This window comes from Pongo pygmaeus, chromosome 1 (genome assembly GCF_028885625.2).
Source record: "Pongo pygmaeus isolate AG05252 chromosome 1, NHGRI_mPonPyg2-v2.0_pri, whole genome shotgun sequence".
Classification (NCBI taxonomy): domain Eukaryota; kingdom Metazoa; phylum Chordata; class Mammalia; order Primates; family Hominidae; genus Pongo; species Pongo pygmaeus.
In genome coordinates, this window is record NC_072373.2 from 82,100,780 (window position 1) to 82,124,074 (window position 23,295).

The 23,295-nt window shown below is 36.2% G+C and overlaps 1 protein-coding gene across 14 annotated transcripts in view; it reads right to left on the reverse strand.

The window, feature by feature from the left end:
- DCAF6 (DDB1 and CUL4 associated factor 6) overlaps nt 1-23,295 on the reverse strand; it is a 137,898-nt gene that overhangs the window by 80,987 nt on the left and 33,616 nt on the right. For all 14 annotated transcript variants that reach the window (XM_063649213.1, XM_054442531.2, XM_063649210.1 and 11 more), the window contains exons 4-7: nt 18,704-18,889; nt 6,108-6,221; nt 2,376-2,511; nt 209-423 (exon numbers count right to left, since the gene is read on the reverse strand). In XM_063649213.1, the coding sequence (XP_063505283.1) occupies nt 209-423; nt 2,376-2,511; nt 6,108-6,221; nt 18,704-18,889 (651 nt within the window). The remainder of the gene's footprint in view (nt 1-208; nt 424-2,375; nt 2,512-6,107; nt 6,222-18,703; nt 18,890-23,295) is intronic.

Sequence of the window (23,295 nt, forward strand, 5' to 3'; positions counted from 1 at the left end):
GTCTCCTGAGTAGCTGGGATTACAGGCATGTGCCACCACGCCCAGCTAATTTTGTATTTTTTAGTAAAACGGGGTTTCTCCATGTTGGTCAGGCTGGTTGCAAACTCCCAACAGCAGGTGATTCACCCACCTCGGCCTCCCAAAGCGCTGGGATTACAGGCGTGAGCCACCGCGCCCGGCCAAAGGACATGGTTTTGAGTAAACCTACCTCTTCTCTTCTCTCTTCCGCAGAAGGAGTTTTAAGTTCTCGTGCTGTATCATCTTTTGGGTCAAAAAGATATATATAATCTGAAGAGTAACTAACGAGAATCTCTTGACCATCTTCACTGTAACACAGAGATGTCACTCTGCAGGACTTATTATTAAGATGGGAAGGAATAAAACGGGCAACCATTCCAGTAGTCCCTCGACCTGCATAATTCCCTAAAAAAGAAACAAGAAGTTATTTAAAATTAATAATGTTTTAAAGAAAAACATTTTTTAAAACTCTTAATCTGAATTATTACATATGTGACTTAATGTAGCAATATAAATAAAAGCCGTCGCGTTTATTTCTAGTAGAGGTTCTTTCTCTGCAGTCAGATTTTGTAACAAAACAAAAAAGAATATGGTATAAAGGTAACACCTCTACAAAAAAAATTCATGATTGTCTAGAATTCCAGATTACATATGCTTTGTTGAAATGAGTTAATCAAGGAAAATGATTTATAAATATAATCACGAAGTCATCTTCCAAAAGTTCCCCCCAAATTAAGATAATAAATTTTTACAAAAAGCTAATACTCATCAGCATACTACACACATTAGTATGCAATGTATGCAATATCCTTAGGATGATACAACTTTTACTTTTTAAAAAAATTTCTGATTGCCATGAAATTTGCCTGTTATATAGTACAGAGTTAAGAATACTATTCCAATTTTAATTAACTCTGGTAGTCTTCAATGCAATATGATAGATAGGTGTACAACTGGCACTTTGTGCCCTGGGGGCCCAGGAATGCTAAATTCTAAGAATCCCACAAAGCTGTATAACCTTGCACAATGAAGTCTTATCATGCTCAAAATGTCAATTGTGTCCACCTGTTGAGAAACAATAATTAAGCCTATTATTTCATATTATATTACTACTGTTTCCCCTAAATGTACATATCCAAATAGGCTGGACTCCTCAATTATTATTAGATATGTGACTTAATGTAGCAATATAAATAAAAGCTATCACAGTTCCGAAAAGAAAGATCTCATCTGGTATTCTCATCTCAATAATCTATGTCCATCTTTACTGACATTGTTGGTTTCTGCCCAAATCCACCTTTATCTTTAACAATATAAAATATGTGAATATATGAATGTGCATTCGGTGTGTGTGTGTGTGTGTGTGTGTATATATAATATGTGAATATACGAATGTGCATTCGGTGTGTGTGTGTGTGTGTAATCCTGGTGTGTGTGCGTGCGTGCGTGTAATCCTGGCCTTCCTTTACTGAAAAAATGTGAATGGAAGTTGACTTCTAATTGGTTATTTTGGAAGTACTTTGATCCTATAGTGAGTGAAGTGAAAGAGCACTAGTTTATATTAGATTCAAATTCAGTATTCAGCATTATTAACAGCACTTTAAGGTAAGCAGGAATAAATACATGCTACACATTAATACATACCCAAGTCACTGTTCTAAATTTTCTTACTACCACATTTACCATTGTTTTCTTGATTGAAAAATAGAGGAGTGTCCCCAAAATTCATGTCTACACAGAACCTCAGAATGTGACCTTCACAGATGTAGTTAGTTACAGTGAGGTCATACTGGATTAGGGCCCACCTAATCCAGGGCCCACCTCACCCTAACTGGATTAGGGGTGGGCCCAAATCCAGTATGACTAGTGCCCTAAGAGGAAAATGTAAACGCGGACACACATGGGGAAAACGGCATGTAAAGAGAGTGGCAGAGATTAGAGTGATTCATCTATACCAAGGGGATGCCAAGGATTGGCAGCAACCACCACAAGCTAGGGGAGAAGGCATGGAACAGAGCTTCCAGTAGAAACCAATCATAAGACATCCTGACTTCAGACACTGAGCCTCCAGAAATTTAAGAGAATAAATTTCTGTTGCTTTCAGATACCCAGTTTGTGGTCATTTGTTATGGCAGTCCTGCCAAACTAATACATCAAATGTTACAACTTTTTAAACTGCAAAAGTATCATCCCAAAGGGTCATAAACACTTGGTGAAATGTTATTTTTTATAATAATCCATATTAAACAAATACTATTTTCTGAAATTTTATAACAAACAAATTTTAAAACTGAAAATGTCATAGAGATTTACTCTTTGAACTGACAGTCCTGTTTTCTCTAATATTATCTTCTTACCTGTAGCTCTTGTGCCCAGCATTCGCCGATCATATATTCGTACTGAGCTGTCAGAACAACCAACAGCAAGGTAATATGGTATTGGTGGGCAAATAGCAACAGATGTGGCAGCACGTCGACAGTTAATTAAAATATCCTACAAAACATAACATAATACCAATTACATACAGTTATACAGCAGAGGTGAAATTATATTTAAAATATTTTCTCATTAGTAATTAGAATAACCATTCTCAGAACTCCTAATTCAGTCAAGAATGGCAATGAGCGGAAAAACAATATGGCTTTCTTTTAACTTTTTTTCAGATTTCTACTAGAAATTATTTCTAATACATTCAGCCTATGTGAAATCAAAATAAATATACTCAATCAATATTTCTAAGGAAGATACTCTTTTCTTTATAGTCGGCCATACAACTCCAAAATTGATTGATTTCTACCACAATATTGCAGACTTTCCTTATAAACCAATCAAAGAAAGAAAAAATATGAAAATACTAAACTTAATTAAAATACGGATTTTTAAAATGATCAGTATTTGAGCAATTAAATACATTCTAAAAGGGAAAAAATAAAAATTACTTTCAAATATAAGACTGAAAATACTGAGTAATTATACTAGAACAGCACCAGCTACAAAAAGATAGTAATAATCCAAGAAACTCATATTTATGTGACCACAATTAAAACTCTTTCTAAACTAGCTACATTTCACACAACGTTATAATACAATTTGAATTATTTCTCAAAAATGCCTGTTAAATATTCCCATACTCATGAATAATGAACATCTTTAGAAATGTAAAAAATTCAAAATTACCTATATAATGTATCACTAAGTCATTAGTACCATTAGAAATGCCTGCTATTATTGGTCCACTTGACAGCAAAGATGGAGTTATAATCTACCTATGACAAATCTCTTATACTGTCTATAACTATTGATTATTTATATAGTATTCATATTTTTTTTTCCTTTTGAGACATGTCTTGCTCTGTTGCCCAGGCTTACAGTGGTGTGATCACAGCTCATTGTAAACTCAAACTCTTGAGGTCAAGTGATCCTCCTGTCTCCGCCTCTCAAGCGGCTAGGACTACAGGTGCACACCACCATACCAGGCTAATTTAAAAAAAAAATTTTTGTACAAATAGGGTCTCACTATGTTGCCTAGGCTTATTCATAATATTTTAATTGTAATCATTGCTATTAAAATATAACAAAAAATTAACTGACTTCTATATTTTATACTTTCTACTTATAAAACCTTTCTCCTTAACCAGCTCAAAAATAAAGTACACATATAAATACAAACCCTGCAAAAGACAGGTCTTACTATAATGTTATTGCTTATCTCTGTAGAAGAATTAGAAAATGTGAGAGCTAGTACCCCAAACATATATCCTGAAGGTACTCTGTTGATTCCACACTGCTTTGTCTAATGACTCTCACTCCTCATTCTTCTCAGTAATTTTTTTTTTTTTTTTTGAGATGGAGTTTTGCTCTGTCACCAGGTTGGAGTGCAGTGCAACCTCCGCCTCCTGGGTTCAAGAGATTCTCCAGCCTCAGCCTCCCAAGTAGCTGAGATTATAGGCATGTGCCACCACGCCTGGCTATTTTGTATTTTTAGTAGAGATGGGATTTCTCCACGTTGGTCAGGCTGATCTCGAACTCCTGACCTCAGGTGATCTGCCTGCCTCAGCCTCCCAAAGTGCTGGGATTACAGGCGTGAGCCACCGCGCCTGGCCCCTCAGTAATGTTTTTAAGTCAATTTAACCTTATACTTTACTCAATTACTAATCTTAGAACATTACTCTCATTACATAGAATTCATTAACCAAATGCCTTTCATAATTCTAAGTTTTTAGTAGTTAAGGATTACTCTAGTTACCAGTTTTTCTTTATACTCTCTGCTTCATTTCACTTTTATACATAAAGGAAAAGTTTTACTAAGGAAAGAGTACTTTCACGTCTTATCAGACTTGTTTTCTTATTTTCCTGGGGGTTTTGTTTAGAAAAGCACAACTAAATCTTACTACACTGAAACATTAAAATAGTTTAAGAGAGTTTGCAATAACAAAATTTAGTACCCACCACTTACTCTAAGGAACAGGTATATCAAACACCCCAATAACCTGATATTTAAGCTTATTTCTGAGTTTAGTTCAATGCTTCCCTATTTGCATATCTGTGTATATACAAATACATAACAAAAAAACTGATTAAACTGTATGTTTAAAGGTTTTTGTTTTGTTTTGTTTTGTTTGAGATGGAGTCTCGCACTGTCACCCGAGCTGGAGTGCAGTGGTGTGATCTCAGCTCACTGCAACCTCCGCCTCCCAGGATCAAGCAATTCTCCTTCCTCAGCCTCCCGAGTAGCTGGGATTACAGGCACCTGCCACCACGCCCGGCTAATTTTTTGTATTTTTAGTAGAGACAGGGTTTCACTATGTTGACCAAGCTGGTCTCGAACTCCTGACCTTGTGATCCACCTGCCTCGGCCTCCCAAAGTGCTGGGATTAGAGGCATGAGCCACTGCATCCAGCCTAAAGGGTTTTCAATTTCTACTTTTTGTTTTATTTCTGTTTCAAATATATAAAATAATCTTTTTCCCCTAAAGCATGTTAACCAGTTGGTAACTGGTTTAGTTAGCAAGCACTGAACCTGATTAATAGTAATACCTTTTTTTTTGTAACTTTCAGTAAAAATATATTTTGAATAGTACTTTCTTATTTCATTTACTACTTCAAAATCATCCAAGGAAAAACTACTGTGCTCTAAATAACGTATGTCAGGAAAAATCACTTGGAATTACTTGTCTGGGGTCAAACGACTGAATGATTTCTCAGGCCTTTTGTAAGTTTAAAATAGTATTAAAAGCCAAACACGGTGGCTCATGCCTGTAATCCCAGCACTTTGGGACGCCAAGTCAGGAGGATCACTTGAGCCTAGCAGTTTGACACCACCAGCCTGGGCAATATGGCAAGACCTCCTATCTACTACAAATAAAAAAAAATTAGTTGAGCATAGTGGCACAAACCCGTAGTCTCAGCTACTCGGGAGGCTAAGGCAGGAAGATTACTTGGGCCCAGAAGATTGAGGCTGCAGTGAGCTAGGATTGCACCACTGCACTCCAGCCTGAGATGACAGAGTGAGACCTTGTCTCAAAAAAATAAATTAATTAATTTAATTTTATTAAAGCATAAAAAACTGATAGTAGAGATATTATCCTTAGGAAAGTGGGCTAAATTTGAACAAACATGTTGATAACATGGTATCTTATTATTTCTTTTTAAAAAAGATAATATGTAATTATTGGTTTAAAAGACAGGAGAAAAAAAGACAATAAACTACCACGAGCTTTTATAACTGCTATTTGATAAGTCGAAGTTGTTTCCATGAGTAAATGATATAAATTTACTCATGATATAAATTTGATAAATTTGATATAAATTCTTCGGGTTTTTATAATATTAGAGAGTATATACTGAACAATTATTTGAATTTTCATAAATATATTTTAAATGTACAATTAAAATATAAGTTCCTCAACTTCAATATTAACATTTTACATTTTTCAATTTCTGATTATAAAATATATGCTTATTAAATATTTTAGCAAAACAAAAATTTAAAAATTCACCCATAATTTTACCATCCACATAACTTACTGTCCAATTTTAATTATAACCTTAATTTTTTCTGCATCATTTGTATAAAAAATTAATTCTTACATCTTTACAATCTTCTTTTGTGCAGCTAGTTTTGATGCGTGTATCAAACCACCTAACAGTTCCATCTTCACCACAAGAGAGAAAAGTGTAAGGGTCATTGGGTACAGTCATAATCTGAAGATGAAAAGAAAAGTGCAGATAATCATACTGAACATTTAAACAGATGGCTCTGAAAAACATTCCTACTATTTCATAAAATGATTAAGGTAAAGGTTACAAAAACCATGCATTTTAGTTACTCATGGCTTACCCATACTATGATTCAGAATGGTACAATACAGATAGAAATAGATAAGAAGTAATTGTTGAATTAATATGATTCGGTACTTTGAAGATTAGCATTAACTTAACTTCGGATAAAAAGTTATTTGAAGTTATAAACTTCTAACAACTAGGGAAGAATGATTCTCCCCTAGGTAGCTTGTTCAAACTATTCAAAGCTTAATTTTTATGTTTTATCTATGTGAGTTTATAATTGTACAATAAATACGTAAGCAAATTTTCTTCTCTGGTAATGTTTAAGAAAACTGTGGGATGCTGAAATGATTTAAGTGCATAACTCACCTCTCAGAAAAATTTTAATTGTGGTAATGGTTATACAACATGAACATACTTAATGTCAACGAAATGTACTCTCAAAACAATAGTTTAAATGTCAAACTTTATATATATTTTACTACAATAAAAACCTTTTTTAAAGAAGTACAATATTTTAGATATGCCTGTATCCACTTCTAATTTAGCAATGACAATATTGTAAGTTGAGGCTCTCTATAAACCCTGCCTCAATAAGTTCTTCTCTCCCTATGTCCCAAAGATCCAGTACCGGCTGTAGCCTGTTAGGAAGTGAGCAGCAAAGCAGGTAGTGAGCAGCAGGTGAGCGAGCATTACCACCTGAGCTCCACCTCCTGTAGGATCAGCGATGGCATTAGATTCTCACAGGAGTGTGGACCCTATGGTGAACTGTTTCTCATAGGTTGTGCACTCCTTATGAAAAGCTAATGCCTGGTGATCTGAGGTACAACAGTTTTAAACTCAAAACCATCCCTACTCCATGGAAAAATTGTCTCCTGTGAAACCAGTTCCTGATGCCTCTGCTATACATGGTTTTCTGTATACAATATTCCTATGTTTGAAACACTGTATATATGAAAGGTGTTCAAACTCAGCCATGGACGAAATATAAATTACCATCACAAAGATATACAGCTATACCATACCAGAATGGCCAAAATGAAAGGACTTATAATATCAAGTGTTGATGAGGATGTGGAGTAATGGAACACATTGCTGATGGGAGTATATAATGGTACAATTGCAATGGAAAACTATGTATCAATATCTATTAAAGCTGATCATATGCTTCTCCTATAACCCAGCAATTCCACTAAAAATAAACGCCTGCATGGGGCATGTAAAAACATGAACTAGAATGTTCATAGCAGCACTATTTATATTAGCCAAATACTTGAAACAACCCAAATATCCAACAATAAGCTGGGATTAAATTGTTATCTATTCCTAAAATAAGATACTAAATCATCAGTAATAATGAACAAATCATTACTATTCCCAGCAACATAAATGAATCTCACAAACCTTCTGCGTGAAAAAAGCCAGACACAAAAGAGAAGGCACAGTATGATTCCCATTTTTATAAAATCGTAAAAAGGCCCAAACTAACCTGTACTTTTAAGAGCCTAGAAAGCAGTAAACCCTTTGAGGGGGCACAAAGGACTTATTGGGTGCTGTTTCTTGTTCTAGATGCTGAGTACATATATATTTTACTTTGTGAAAATTAACCAAGTTGCACAAATACACGATGCCAGCACTTTTCAGTAGGTGTTTTATACTTTTTAAAAATTTACTTGGAAAACTTTTGTCTTAAAAGGTTTACTATTATTGTGGTAAGCAGAATAATGGTAGCCCAAAGATATCTACATCCTATTTGTTAGAACCTACGAATACTTTACCTTATACTGCAAAAGGGATTTTGTATATGTGATTAATTAAGGATTGTGACCATAAGGAGATTATCCTAAATTATCCACAGAGGCCCAATATAATTACAAGGGTCTTACTGAGCAAAACAAGGCAGGAGAGTCAGAGTCAGAGAAGGAGACAAGATGATGGAAAAACAAAGAATAAGAAAGAGATCTGAAGATGCTATGTTGCTGGGTTTGAAGACAGAGGAAGGGGACTTGCTCCAAGGAATGCAAGTAGCCTCTAGAAGCCGGAAAAGGCAAGACCAGAAGGAACACACACTTGCCAACACTTCGATTTTAGCCCAGTACACCTTATTTCAGACTTCTGACTTCCAGAACAGTAAGATAATAAATTTGTTACTTTAAACCACGCACGCGCGCGCACACACACACACACACACAAAGATAATAAATTTGTTACTTTAAACCACACACACACACACACACACACACACACACACACACACCATGGTTTGGCTGTGATCTCACCTAAATCTTATCTTGAATTGCCACATGTTGTGGGAGGGACCCCGTGGGAGGTAAATGAATCATGTGGGCAGGTCTTTCCCATGCTGTTCTTGTGATGGTGGATAAGTCTCACGAGACCTGATGGTTTTCAAAATGGGAGTTTTCCCACACAAGCTCTCTTCTCTTGTCTGCTGTCATGTGAGACATGCCTTTCACCTTCCACCATGATTGTGAGGCCTCCCAGGTACACAGAACTGTTAAGTTCAATAAACCTCTTTCTTTTGTAAACTGCCCAGTCTCGGGTATGCCTTTATTAGCAGCCGGAAAATGAACTAATATATAATTTTTAATTTACCAAACTTCAATATATTAATGTCCTTTGCTTCAATTGAACCAATTTTGCAATGAACACAGAATAATAAGATTTATACCCTGCAAAAAATATATAAAAAGTATATTCAACCTAAAGTATACATTTCAAGGAAAATGAGAATTTTTACTCATTTCATATTTGTGAAAATGTAATTAGTATTCCATCTAATCAAGTCAGCAGTTTACTTATGAAACTATTTTATCAGTAAGAAATATTTATGTAATTTATTGACTTAGCTTTGATGACTTTATTAAGTAAAATGATCACTTCTGCTTTGTATACTACTGTCTATAAATGAAATTATTGGAAGCATATATTTCCAAGGATATTTATTTTTAAAAACTAGAATATTGAATTTGATAATCAAATTAATGAACTATGAGCTGTACTCACACTGCTATTATAAAATTAAATTATTAAAACATATATCTATTTCTTATAATTAATGCCTTTATATGTTCAGAAATCTGCATCATTTAGGAACCTTTCCTCGCAATTTAACCTTCCTCAGGAAGGAGGGGAAAAGTATAAGAATGTTACAGAAGAAGCACTTCTGCAATGGCTGAATAAGACCTCCGAAAATATACTTCTTCATAAAAGCACTGACAACACTACAAAATTTCAAAATCAACTTTTTTAGAACTGTGAAATTTAACCAAGGGATTAGAACAATCCAAGAAACATTTATTCAAGACAAATAACTGAATCTCAGAAAGAATACTGAGCTTTGAGCCACTTTAACTTGTGGTATTTTCCCTAAGTCAACAGCAGCCTTGCGACTATGGTAGTTGTAAAAAACAGTAACTTCACAGCCACTGTAAGTCACAAAACAAGTTTGAGACTCCCCCAAATGCCCTATCCTCAAAGACTTATCACAATTTAATCTGTCCTTAAGTTCCCTGGAAAAGCTGCCTTTTAAGGACTTACATGAATCTGACCATATTCAACCCCATCCTAAGGGTGCTTGTCAAAAATAATCAACAGCAATGATTTAACATCACAGTTGCTTGAGGCAGTAATACTAGGTGAGGCAAACAAGAAGCTGACCAGAAAAAGTTAAAAGTAAAAGCAAGAATTAGACATTAATAGCAGAATTTGAAAAGCAACAAAATATTTCTGGGAATTTAGAAATTATGCACATGTATAAGAATGTGCACATGCCAAAGAAGGACCCAAGAAGGCCCTACTCTAACATCTCTGGCTGACCTTGAGGCTCTGAACAAGCAAGAAGTGAAAGCTAAGGCAGAGTTGTAAATTTCCAGGGCACTTGAAGGCAACCCAAACACACAGTCCCCTTTGACAAAGACTGGAAGGCTTACTGGTTCAAGGCATTTAAAGAAATCTCTATCTAATCCTTAGCTGATAACTAAGCTAACCAAGCACAGACTCCAGTGCCTACACCTGAAAAAGAATGCAGATTTAACAAAATTAGCCTAGGAAAATCACTAAACAAACAGCAACGACAACAACAAACAGCAACAATGTTTTTCCATTTATTTCATGCTCACGGATTGGAAGAATCAATATCGTTAAAATGACCATTCAGCCCAACACAACCTACAGATTCAATGCTATTCCTATCAAACTACTAACATCATTTTTCACAGAATTAGAAAAAACTATTCTAAAATTCACATGGAACCAAAAAAGAGCCTGAATAGCCAAAGCAATCTTAAGCAAAAAGAACAAAGCCAGAGGTATCACTTTACTTGACTTCAAACCATACTTTAAGGCTACAGTAACCAAAACAGCATAGTACTGGTACGAAAACAGACACACAGGCCAATGAAACAGAATAGAGAACCCAGAAATAAAGCCACACACCTACAGTCATCTGATCTTCGACAAAGTTGACAAAAATAAGCAATGGGGAAAGGACTCCCTATTAAATAAATGGTGCTGGGATCACTGGCCAACCATACGTAGAAGAACGAAACTGGACCCCCCTACGTTTCACCATATATAAAAACTAACTCAAGATGGATTCCAGATTTAAATGTAAGACCTCAAACTATAAGAATCCTAAAAGAAAATATAGGAAACGCCACTCTAGACATTGGACTTGAGAAAGAAATTATGACTAAGTCCTCAAAAGCCATTGCAACAAAAACAAAAATTGACAAGTGGGACCTAATTAAACTAAAAAGCTCTGCACAGCAAAAGAAACTATCAACAAAGTAAACAGACAACCTAAAGAATGAAAGAAAATATTTACAAACTATGCACCTGACGAAGGTTTAATATCCAGAATCTACAAAGAACTTAAAAAATGTCATGCCTGTAATCCCAGCACTTTGGGAGGCTGAGGCGGGCGGATCATGAGGTCAGGGGATCAAAACCATCCTGGCTGACACAGTGAAACCACATCTCTACTAAAAACACAAAACATTAGCTGGGCGTGGTTGCACACGCCTATAGTCCCAGCTACTCAGGAGGCTGAGGCAGGAGAATTGCTTGAACGCAGGAAGTGGAGGTTGCAGTGAGCCAAGATCGCACCACTGCACTCCAGCCTGGCGATGAAGCGAAACTCCATCTCAAAAAAAAAAAAAAGAACTTAAAAAATTAAACAAGCAAAAACCAAATAACCCCCTTAAAAAATGAGCAAAGGACATGAACAGACACTTCGCCAAAGGCATACAAGGAGTCAACGAACACAAAATAAAATGCTCCACATCCACTAATCTCAGAGAAATGCAAATCAAAACCACAATGAGATACCATCTCATATGAGTGAGAATGGCTATTATTAAAAAGTCAAGAAACAAAAGTTGCTGGTGAGGCTGCAGAGAAAAAGGAATACTTATATACACTTGATGGGAATGTAAATTCGTTCAGCCACTATGGAAAACAATTTGGAGATTTCTCAAAGAACTTAGAATGACCATTCAACCCAGCAATCCCAATCCTTGGTATATATTCAAAAGAAAACAAATTGTTCTACCAAAAAGACACATGCACTCACATGTTCATCGCAGCACTATTCACAATAACAAAGACACAGAATCAACCTAGGTGCCCATCAATGGCGGACTGAATGAAGCAAATGTGGTACATATACATGGAACACTATGCAGCCACAAAAAAGAATGAAATCATGTCCTTCGCAGCAACTAAGATGCAGCTGGAGGCTATTATCCTAGGCAAATTAACACAGGAACAGAAAACCAAATACAACATGTTCTCACTTATAAGTAGGAGCTACACACTGGATACTTGTGGACATAAAGACGGCAACAACAGAAACTGTGAACTAGTAGAGCAGGGAGCGAGAAAGGGAAGAAAGGGGTGAAACACTAGCTACTGGGTACTATGCTCAGTTCCTGGGTAACGGGATCATTTGTACCCCAAACCTCAGCATCATGCAATACTACCTATGAAACAAACCTGCACATGTACCCCTCGAATCTAAAATAAAAGTTGAGGAAAAAAATGAATCCATAAAGTAAGAAAAAAGCTACTGGGAAAACTGGTTATCTACATGCAAAAGAATGAACTTGGACCCTTACCCTACATATGCAAAAATTAATTCAAAACGGATTAAAGATCTAAATCTACAAACTGAAAGTACAAAACTCTTAGAAGAAAACACGAGGCAGGCCGGGAGCAGTGGCTCATGCCTGTAAGCCCAGCACTTTGGAGGCGGAGACGGGCAGATTACCTGAGCTCAGGAGTTTGAAACCAGACTGGGCAACATGGTGAAACCCCACCTCTACTAAAATACAAAAAATTAGCCGGGTGTGGTGGCATCTGCCTGTAATCCCAGCTACTCAGGAGACTGAGGCAGGAGAATTGCTTGAACCTGGGAGGCAGAGGTTGCAGTGAGCCGAGATTGTACCACTGCACTCCAGCCTGGGTGACAGAGCTCAAAAAAAAAAAAAAAGAAAACATCAGGGAAAAGCTTCATGACACTGGATTTCACAATGATTTATTAGATATAACGACAAAATCAAAGTTAACAAAGCAATAACAGACAAGTGGAACTACATCAAACTTAGGGTAAAAAGGCAATCTATGGAACGGGTGAAAATATTTGTGAACCATGCATCTAACAAAGGGTTAATATTTGGAATATATAAAGAAATCTTATGTTAACAACATAATATTCAGAATATATAAAGAAATCCTATATTAACAACAAAAAATAATGCAGATAAAAAACAAGCAAAGGAGATTTCTCCAAAGAAGATACACAAATGGCCAAGAAGCATATGAAAAGAAGCTCAACTTCACTAATCTTTGGGGAAATGAAAATCACAACCACAGTAAGATAAAACTTCAAGCCCACTGGAATGCTCACTAAAAAAAAATTGTAAGTGTTGGCAAGGAAATAGAGAAATTGGCACCCTTGCACACAGCTGGTAGGCATGTAAAACAGTGGAGCTGCTATGGAAAATAATATGGAGGGTCCTCAAAAACTTAAAAATGGAATTACCATATGATCCAGCAATCTCTACTTCTGGGTATAGATCTGAAAAAACTGGAAACAGGATCTTGAAGAGATATTTGCACACTCATCTTCACTGCAGCGTTATTCACAATAGCCAAGAAGTAGAAGCAACCTAAATATCCATCACTAGATGAATTTATTTATTTATTTATTTATTTTATTTCTGAGATGGAGTCTCACTCTGTCGCCAGGCTGGAGTGCAGTGGCATGATCTCAGCTCACTGCAACCTCTGCCTCTCGTGTTCAAGTGATTCTCCTGCCTCAACGTCCCAAGTAACTGGGACTACAGGCATATGCCACCACATCCAGCTAATTTTTGCATTTTTAGTAGAGACAGGGTTTCACCATGTTGGCCAGGATGGTCTCAATCTCTTGACCTCGTGATCCGCCCTCCTCAGCCTCCCAAAGTGCTGGAATGATGGGTGTGAGCCACCGCACCCAGCCTGTTTATTTATTTTGAGACAGAGTCTCGCTCTGTCACCCACGCTGGAGTGCAGTGGCATGATCTCGGCTCACTGCATCCTCCACCTCTTGGGTTCAAGTGATTCTCCTGCCTCAGCCTCCTGAGTAGCTGGGACTACAGACACCTGCCACCACGCCTGGCTAATTTTTGTAGTTTCAAAAGAGGCACGGTTTCATCTTGTTGTACAGGCTGGTCTTGAACTCCTAACCTCAAGTGATCTGCCCACCTTGGCCTCCCAAAGTGCTGGGATCACAGGCATGAGCCACAGCACACAGCCTAGATAAATGAATAAAGAAAATGTGGTATATACATACAACGGAATCTTCTCCTGCCTTAAAAAGGAAATAAATTCTGATATATGCTACAATATGATCATGCGAAGTGAAATCAGTCAGTCATCAAAAGTCAAATACTGTATGATTACAATTATATGAGGTATCTAAAATAGTCAAATTCTTAGAAACAGAAAGTAGAATGATGGTTGCCAGGGACTAGGATAAGGAAGAAAGGGGAGCTGTTGATAGATGCAGAGTATCAGTTTTGAAAAAAAAATTCTATGCTGATTAGTGTATACGTATTTGGCAAAAAACATCTTGGGTAAATGGGTCTATCATGTTAAAATGGTCTGTCTTTTGTTTGTGTGCTGTTTTGGATTTTGATTTAATTTTCTAAAAAATAAATTATGTTAACACAAAAAACTTCATATGGGGTAAAAAAAAAAAAAGTTGACTCAAGTCATACTGTAACAAAAGTCAAATCCAGATAGATTACAGATCTAAATGCTAAAGACAAAGCAATGAAATTAAAGTAGAAGAATATCTTCATAACTTTGGGATAGGAAAAGACTTCTTAACCAGGATGCAAAAGATACTAATTATAAAGGAGCAGACCAATACATTAGACAACATTAAATATTTTTCTTCATCAAAAGACACCATTTTAGGCTGAAATCCCAGCACTTTAGGAGGCAGAGGCAGGAGGATCGCTTGAGCCCAGGAGTTCTAGACAAGCCTGGGTAAGATAGCAAAGCCCCATCTCTACAAACAATAAAAAAAATTACCCAGATGCAGTAGTGCATGCCTGTAGTCCCAGCTACTTGGGAGGCAAGACAATCCCTTGAACCCAGGAGCTATAATCATGCCACTGCCCTCCAGCCTGGGTGAAAAAGTGAGACCCCCATCTCTCAAAACACACAAACCGCACCCTCCCCCACCATTAGGAGAGTGAAAATATAACCACAGAATAGGAAAAGATAGGCTCATATGCAGAAGATTTTTTTAAAAAACTCCTATAAATTAATAATAACAAAATAAGACAGACAACCCAACAGAAAAAAAATAGGCAAGAGATTTGACTACACATTTCATAAGAATACGTCCAAATAACCAACAAACATATGAAGAGATGCTCAACCTCAGTAGTATCAGCACAGAAAGGCAAATGGAAACCAATTAAGATGATACTATACATCCACCAAAGTAGAGCTGAAAATACCAACTGCTGACAAAAATCAGAAGCAACAGGACCTCTTACATGCTGTTGGTGGGAATGTAAGTCGTTACTACACTTTGGAAAACTATTTGGCATTATCTCTAAAATAACCAAATATATATTGTATGACCCAGCAATTTTACCGCTAAGTATACACCCTAACAAATGTGTGCATTTGTGCACTGAAAAGACACGTAAAAGAATGTTCTCCAAACTTCCAACAGCACAGAACAGATAAATCAATTGTGGTATATTCATCTAATGGAATACTATACAGTAATAAAATGGGCAAATTATAGTTACATATAACATGGATGAATTTCACAAATGAGTTAAGATTTTGCTCAGCAAAAAAAGCCAGATACAAAAACAACAACAAAGACACAAAAAGCCATAAAGTATATTTCCATTTATATAATGTTCAAAAACAGAAAAACAGGGGTATTAGAAAAAACAGAAAACTCCAGTGTTAGAACTCAGAATAAAGGGAGCTTTTGGGATACTTAATGTGCTAGGTGGTAGTTACATGAATAGATTTGCTTTGTGATAATTCACTAAGCCATATACTTAGGATTTATGTACTTTTCCTATATGTTCTATACTTCAATTTTAAAATTTTTAAATAGTGGATGGAATAAGGTCTAATAAGCAGGTCTGATATGGCTAATCAGAATTTCCCCAGACTACAAAAAAATGGAGAGAATAATGAAGTAGTAAACCAAAGACCTACTGAAAATTTCCTACATTTTTCAAGATGCCAATTGCTCACATCAAGAACATCAACAAATCCCAACTATAAAAAAATACAAAACAATGCACATCGAGACACACTGTTCTGACATAAAATAAGAAAAAAACCCAGCAAAGAAAAACAAAATTAATAGTCAAGGAAAAGAAAGAGGTTACCTATACAGGAACCACAATTAAACTGATGTCTGACTTTGTAACTTCAACAATGGAAGTCAGAATATAATGGAATATCATCTGAAATAGAGTAACTATCAAATGAAGTCCATACCTAGCAAAACTATCTTTGAAGAACTGGCATTTAAAAAAAAAAAAAGACATTTTTCACAAAGGAAAGAAAAGGAAGAAAGGAAAGAATGAATGAAGGAAAGAAAAGGAAACTGAAATTGTTTTCTATCAACAAACTCTCATGTAAAAAAAAAAAAAAAAAAAAACTGTGGGCCAGGCACGGTGGTTCATGCCTGTAATCCCAGAGCTTTGAGAGGCAGAGGCGGGCAGATCACCTGAGGTCGGGAGTTCGAGACCAGCCTGACCAACATGGAGAAACCCCGTCTCTCCTAAAAAAAATACAAAATTAGCCAGGAGTGGCGGTATGCGCCTATAATCCCAGCTACTCAGGAGGCTGAAAGGAGAATTACTTGAACCCAGGAGGCAGGGGTTGTGGTGAGCCAAGATCATGCCATTGCACTTCAGCCTGGGCAACAAGAGCAAAACTCCGTCTCAAGAAAAAAAAAAAAAAAAAAAAAAACTGCTAAGGGATGTACCTTCAGTACAAAATGATACCACATGGAAAATGTGTGATGGGAAGGAAAGGTAAACCAAAGGTATTAGTAAATATGCAGGTAAATCTAAACAAACAACACCAACAGTAAACCAATAATATCTAAATTCATGAGAGAAAACAGAATATAACTAAATCCTGAACAATATAATCACATAAAATTGAACAAGGTATGTTCCAAGTTCCTTTATTCAGGAGAAGAGTAGAAATATTTACTGATGTTTGGCTTTGTTCAATATTCTTGTGAAAGTAGCTGGGGTAACCTCCAGAATAACAAAAATGAATGTCTATCTTACAAGCAAGAAACAGAAACACAATGGACAAAAAGTAAAATACTCAAGTAATTTGAAAGGTAGACTTTATTTTTATTTTTTATTTTTGAGACAGCGTCTCACTCTGTCGCCCAGGTTGGAGTACAGTGGCGCAGTCTTGGCTGACTGCAACCTCTGCCTCCCGGGTTGTTCAAGCAATTCTCGAGCCTCAGCCTCCCAAGTAGCTGGTATTACAGGCGTGCGCCACCACACCCAGCTGATTTCTGTATTTTTAGTAGAGACAGGGTTTCACCACATTGGCCAGGCTGGTCTCAAATTCCTGGCCTCAAGTGATCCACCCACCTCAGCCTCCCAAAGTGCTCAGATTACAGGTGTGCGCCACCACGTCTGGCCTCAAAAGGTGGACTTTTAAAAGGAGAGGAGGGTTACTGGAGATTGGAAACTTTTTTTAAAAAGTAGAAAACATAGAATAAGGGATAGAAACAAATCCAAATATGTCAGAACTCACAATAAACGTAAATTCATAAATCTCCAATAAAACCCCAAAACTGTGAGACTGGATAAGAAAACAAAATCCAGCTACATATATAAGTACATACAAAAACATGAAGACATAAAAGAACTGGAATTCAAATGATGGAAAAAGTACACCAGTTTAACACAAAAAATGGGAAACCTATCAATAATTTGATACAAAAAAATGGCATGCAAGTATTTCAGAAGAACACTCTGGAGGCTGGTACAGTGGCTCACACCTATAACCTTGGCACTGTGAGAGGCCAAGGTGGGAGGATTGTATGAGCTCAGGAGTTGGAGACCAGCCCTGGCAACATAGCAAAACCCTGTCTCCACAACAACAACAACAAAATTAAATTAGTTGGGCATGGTGGCACAAGCCTGTAGTCCCAGCTACTCAAGAGGCTGAGGTGAGAAGATTGCTTGAGCCTGGGAGTTTGAAGCTGCAGAGAGCCATGGTCATGCCACTGCACTCCAGTGTGAGTGACAGTGTGACCTTGTATCATAAATAAAAGCACTCAGTTGTGCATTTTTTCTGAACCAAACAAAGCACTAAAATTGAGTCTTAAATTTATCCCACCTTATTTAATTCAGCTCAGGTCTTAAGCTCATTAATATCCTTTAGGAATCTGATTCTTTTGTCTATGGAGTCCCTTCTATCATACAAAAATTTGATAAGCATGTTAGCTATGACTTTACACAATCGAGTGATTGTTTAAAAGGGCAAAGCCTAGTACAGTCATGCAGCACAATAACAGAGGTATCTTTAAAGGTAAACGTCTGTTTGCTTACAGCATGGTTGCTCAAGCAATTACAAACCCATCTTAGAGTACTATTACTTGCATCTTATTTCTTAACTTTATCCAGAAGCCCATCAAGATACATTTTCTCAAATGCTCTGCTGACACCTAGATATTGTCAATAATTTATATGCATCAAATGTGCATACACACACATCTGTACATGTACACACATGCATCTACACATGCATGTACACTTAATCAAAAATATACATACTTACATATATACCATATAATCATAATAATACCATACCTCATAAGTAGTTCCATAATGGCACGTAAATTGGCATTGTCTGTTGGTTTCTGCATCTTGCTCAACGTTGGTATAAAATATTACTCCATCTCCAGAGCAGGATACAATTTGTTTATCATTTGTGCAAGGTAAGAACTTTGCACTAAATATGTTTGCTCGGTGCCCTGAACGAATTGTTGTCAAAACCTAAAACACACAGAGAAAGCAGTTAATGGTAACTTATTATTTCCTAGAAATATTCATTTTTAATATAATCATAGCCAGTAATACATTCTCATTAACATTCTCATCTCAGTGAAAGATTATCACTAGACTGCAAGCTATTATAATTTAAAAAAATCAGAATCCCATATATTTTCTTTTGTTCCCTGTGAGATGTGAATAAGATGGAGTACCATCAACAGAACAGTATCATGAAAATAAAACATGCATATTTACATTTATTTAGTTTATCTGACTCACTCATAAAATCTCAATAAATAACAAAGAACTACTTTGACTGACTTGTGAAATTTACTGTATGCTAAATGATTAAGTTATTCCCTTTCAGGATGACAAAACAATAAACTGAATTTTAATTATTTTCATAAAATCAAAGTGATGAAATAGTACAGGCAAGACACAGCAGAAGTCCCTACATCCAATTAATAATATTTAAAAGACCAGAATTACTGTGACAGTAATAAAGTTTAAAATTGATATTTTAATATTTGTATAATTTATTGCAGACAAAGGACTAATTCTCCTAGTAGTGTTTTAAAGTTGAAAGGAAAAATAACTGACAAGACCTGATTTTTTTTTTAATGGGCAAGGTACCAGAACAGACAGTATACATGCAGATATACAAATGGCCCTTAAAAATAGTAAAAAATACTCAACTTGGATCATTCATAAGGGAAATGCAAATTGAAATTATGCTGAGATATCAATTCTCACTTAACAGACTGGCAAAAATTCAAGAGCTTGACAACAGACTCTACAAACAAGCTTATGTGGAAACAGACTCTTAAACACTGCTGGTAGGAATGCACAGTATAATACCAGTGGAGGGGAATTTAGCATTATCTCACAAAACTACATATGTGCTTACCCTTTGACTAGGCAAATCTATTTCTAGAAATTTACCCCAAAGATATGCCTCCAATGAGACAAAAAAAAAATGTCAAAGGTTATTTACTGAGTTATTTATAACAGCAAAACACAGGAGACTGGTTGAATAAACTACAGTATATCCCCATAACAGATATACAATAGAGAGAAGGTGAGTTGGGAATATCTGTTGTGCTTTTTTAAAGTGCTAAGAAAAAAGAGAAATATGTCAAAACACAAACACTAAGTTGGCTTGAAATGTCCAGGGAACAAATTTAGGACAATTTGAGTATCAAAAAGAATAACATCAGTGATTGATTATAAAACACTGAATTAAAAAATTTTTTAAGGTGCTAGGGACAGAGAAAATGCTCTTATTTACTGAAGAATGTAAATTAATAAATGTAGAAGAAATGACAATTTAAAAATCACTGTTTTGTGACCACATTATAACAACCGATTCAAACAGAAGTCATCAATTAATATAAAAACCACTGAGGGAAAGACTGTTAGGAAAGAGAATATTCAGCCTCAACATGCCACTTCACAGACAGCTTGTTAGTTACAAAGGGTAACCCAAAATAGAGGGATCAAACAACATCTCCAGTAAGGGAATAAATTATATAACATCATGTACCACAATATCACCTGAGGAGAATTCTCACCAAAAATGTTTAATCTGAATCTACTCATGAAGAAACAATCAGACAAATCCAAATGGAGCAACATTCTGTAAAATAACTGGCCTGACATGTCAATGTCATGAAACATAAAGAGTAATTAACGTAAAGCCTTTAAAAAAGATAAATATCATGTTCTTTAACTCTGTCAGAGATTTAGGGTGGTTTACCAAGTAGCTAACTACACACTACATACAGCCATTAGTTACTTCGTTTGTTAGGCCATTGGCTTTGGCTGTGCATTAGTAACATTCGGCAGACATTACTCTTAAAAATTTATGATTTACCTCCACTTAAGAGGTTTATTTACAATTTCAGTAACAAAAGCAGGAGCCTCGCTGCTTCATCAGTCACTCATAAATTGAAAAGCATTCCTTTATTAAATAAACTAATTAAGATTTAGTGAGTAAAAAATTGGGAGCCCGTTCCTTTGAACAAATCTCTAGATTTCAGATGCCCCTCTCAAAATACACTCCCCTCTTCCAGTGTTCTCCATCTCAATGGCATCAGTATCCACCCATACAGTTGATCAAGTCAAAAACTAAGGAACCTTTTTCCGTTTTTCTTTCCCTCATCCGCTGTATCAAATCCACCAGCAAAGCCACGCCAAAATACATCCCAAATTACTTTTCACCAATTTCAATGCCATTATCTGTGCCTGAGTCATCATTCCCTCTTACCTGGATTATTTCAATGGCCTCCTATCTCCTACTTCCCATCTAGTTCAAACTCCACCCTCCAAAAGCAGCCAGAGCTATCTTTTAAAAATATAAATCATATCAGTACATGTTTAAAACCCTACAGTGACTGTCTACGAAAATCACACTAAAATGTAAACTCCTTAATAAGCTTACTTGATTCCTGCCTATCATTTGAACTTCATTTTGTACCACTCTTTAATTTATTAATGAATAATTGTTGAAAGAATTATTATTCGTGTATGTATGTATAGTTGGTAATTTCAATGAAGGTTAGAATTTGTTTTTTAATTGTTAAAACCAAATCTATACAGCCAATATGGGTATGTATGATACTGCAGATAAACAGCAATAAGGCTGATAAAAAATATTTATGTGTACTTGGGAAGTTATAATTTTTGATAGCTGGGCTGGGCATGGTGGCTCACGCCTTGTAATCTCAGCACTTTGGGAGGCCAAGGCAGGCGGATCACCTGAAGTCAGGAGTTCGAGACCAGCCTGCCCAACATGGCGAAACCCCATCTCCACTAAAAATACAAAAATTAGCCGGGCATGGTGGTGCATCCCTGTAGTCCCAGCTACTTGGGAGGCTAAGGCACAAGAATCACTTGAACCCGGGAGGTGGAGGTTGCAGTGAGCTGAGAATATGCCACTGCACTCCAGCCTGGGCGACAGAGCAAGACTCTGTCTCAAAAAAAAAATTATAATAACAATAATAACTTTTTATTGATGGATTTATCTTCTTAGTTTTGCTTTCCTTGGATCAATGCATTATGAGTTATTCTGAAAACACCCTAAGGATAATGCCCTAGAGAGGTATAATTGCCAGAGTAACTTAATCTGAGATGAAAATAACATATTGATAATTGCAATGATTACTAAACGTTAAGGTGGTCTAGTTGTAACATCTATCATTCTGCTGATTACCAGGTTATTTTGACTAAATAGCTGGCCAAAGTTGGCATCTCTTTCCTTCTTAATCATGTCACGTACAACACTCCCAAAACTTGAAGCTCAGTCCAAAAGTATCCAGATAGTAGAGGATGGTTTTTTAATCCCTTGGTAAAAACAACCCCCTTTCAAACCTGACCCACAACCTTGTCTGAGGTATCGAATATACAGATTTATACACTCGTTTTACTAAGACTTAGTGGGCTCCAACTATATGAGAGGTAAATAAATAACGTTAAGTGTTGAGGATGCAAAAAAAGAAATTGTCATTCTCTCAAAGAAGTTGCCATCTAAGCACAACATGCAAACAAATATAATACAATATAATAATAGAGTTATCCACAAGACAAGAACACAGATGAAGGAGTGGCTACATGTGTCCAGGAAATGTTAGAGAAATATCACAAAAAAGAGCTGAGATTTGAAGAATGAATTTTAAATTTACCAAGTAGATGGGAGACACCTGAGAAAGCAGGTGATCTCAGAAAGAAAGAAGAGTATAAGCAAAAGCACACAGTAATGAAAACATTTTAAACTCTCAGGACTACAAGTAGCTGGCTGAGGCCAAATCAAGAAAAATCATGTATACAGTATATATTTGGAATTTATTTTACAAAAGATATTGCAAGACCATCTCTGGGCTTCCTTCTCTTTCACCTATGCCATAATGGGGTACCCTAATGGGACTCCCCAGTATATGATGGGGACTCTATGCTATATATAATTAAAATATAATTGCATTAATAAGGAATACCTCCAGTCTCTTAAATCTATTTTTTTTAAAAACTAAGTGTTTCAAAACTCTTATTTTCAATAAATTAATGTTCCCACAAAATCATAGGATCTAAAAATTATCAAACTATAAAAACAGGTAGTATTTGACTCATGGTCAAAAAGCTTTTTTTCCTATATAACGAATCATTAGTGTTTTAAAATTTTTAAAAGGCCTATAAAGGCTTATGACGATAATTTTTTTTTTTTAAGATATCAGTTCTTGCTCTGTCATCCAGACTTGGAGTGTAGTGGTGGAACGCCTGGACTCAAGTGATCCTCCTGCCTCTCCCTCCCGAGTAACTGGGACTACAGGCATGTGCCACCACATCCAGCTAATTTTTAAATTTTTTGTAGAGACAGAGTCTCACTACATTTCCCAGGCTGGTCTTTAACTCCTGGC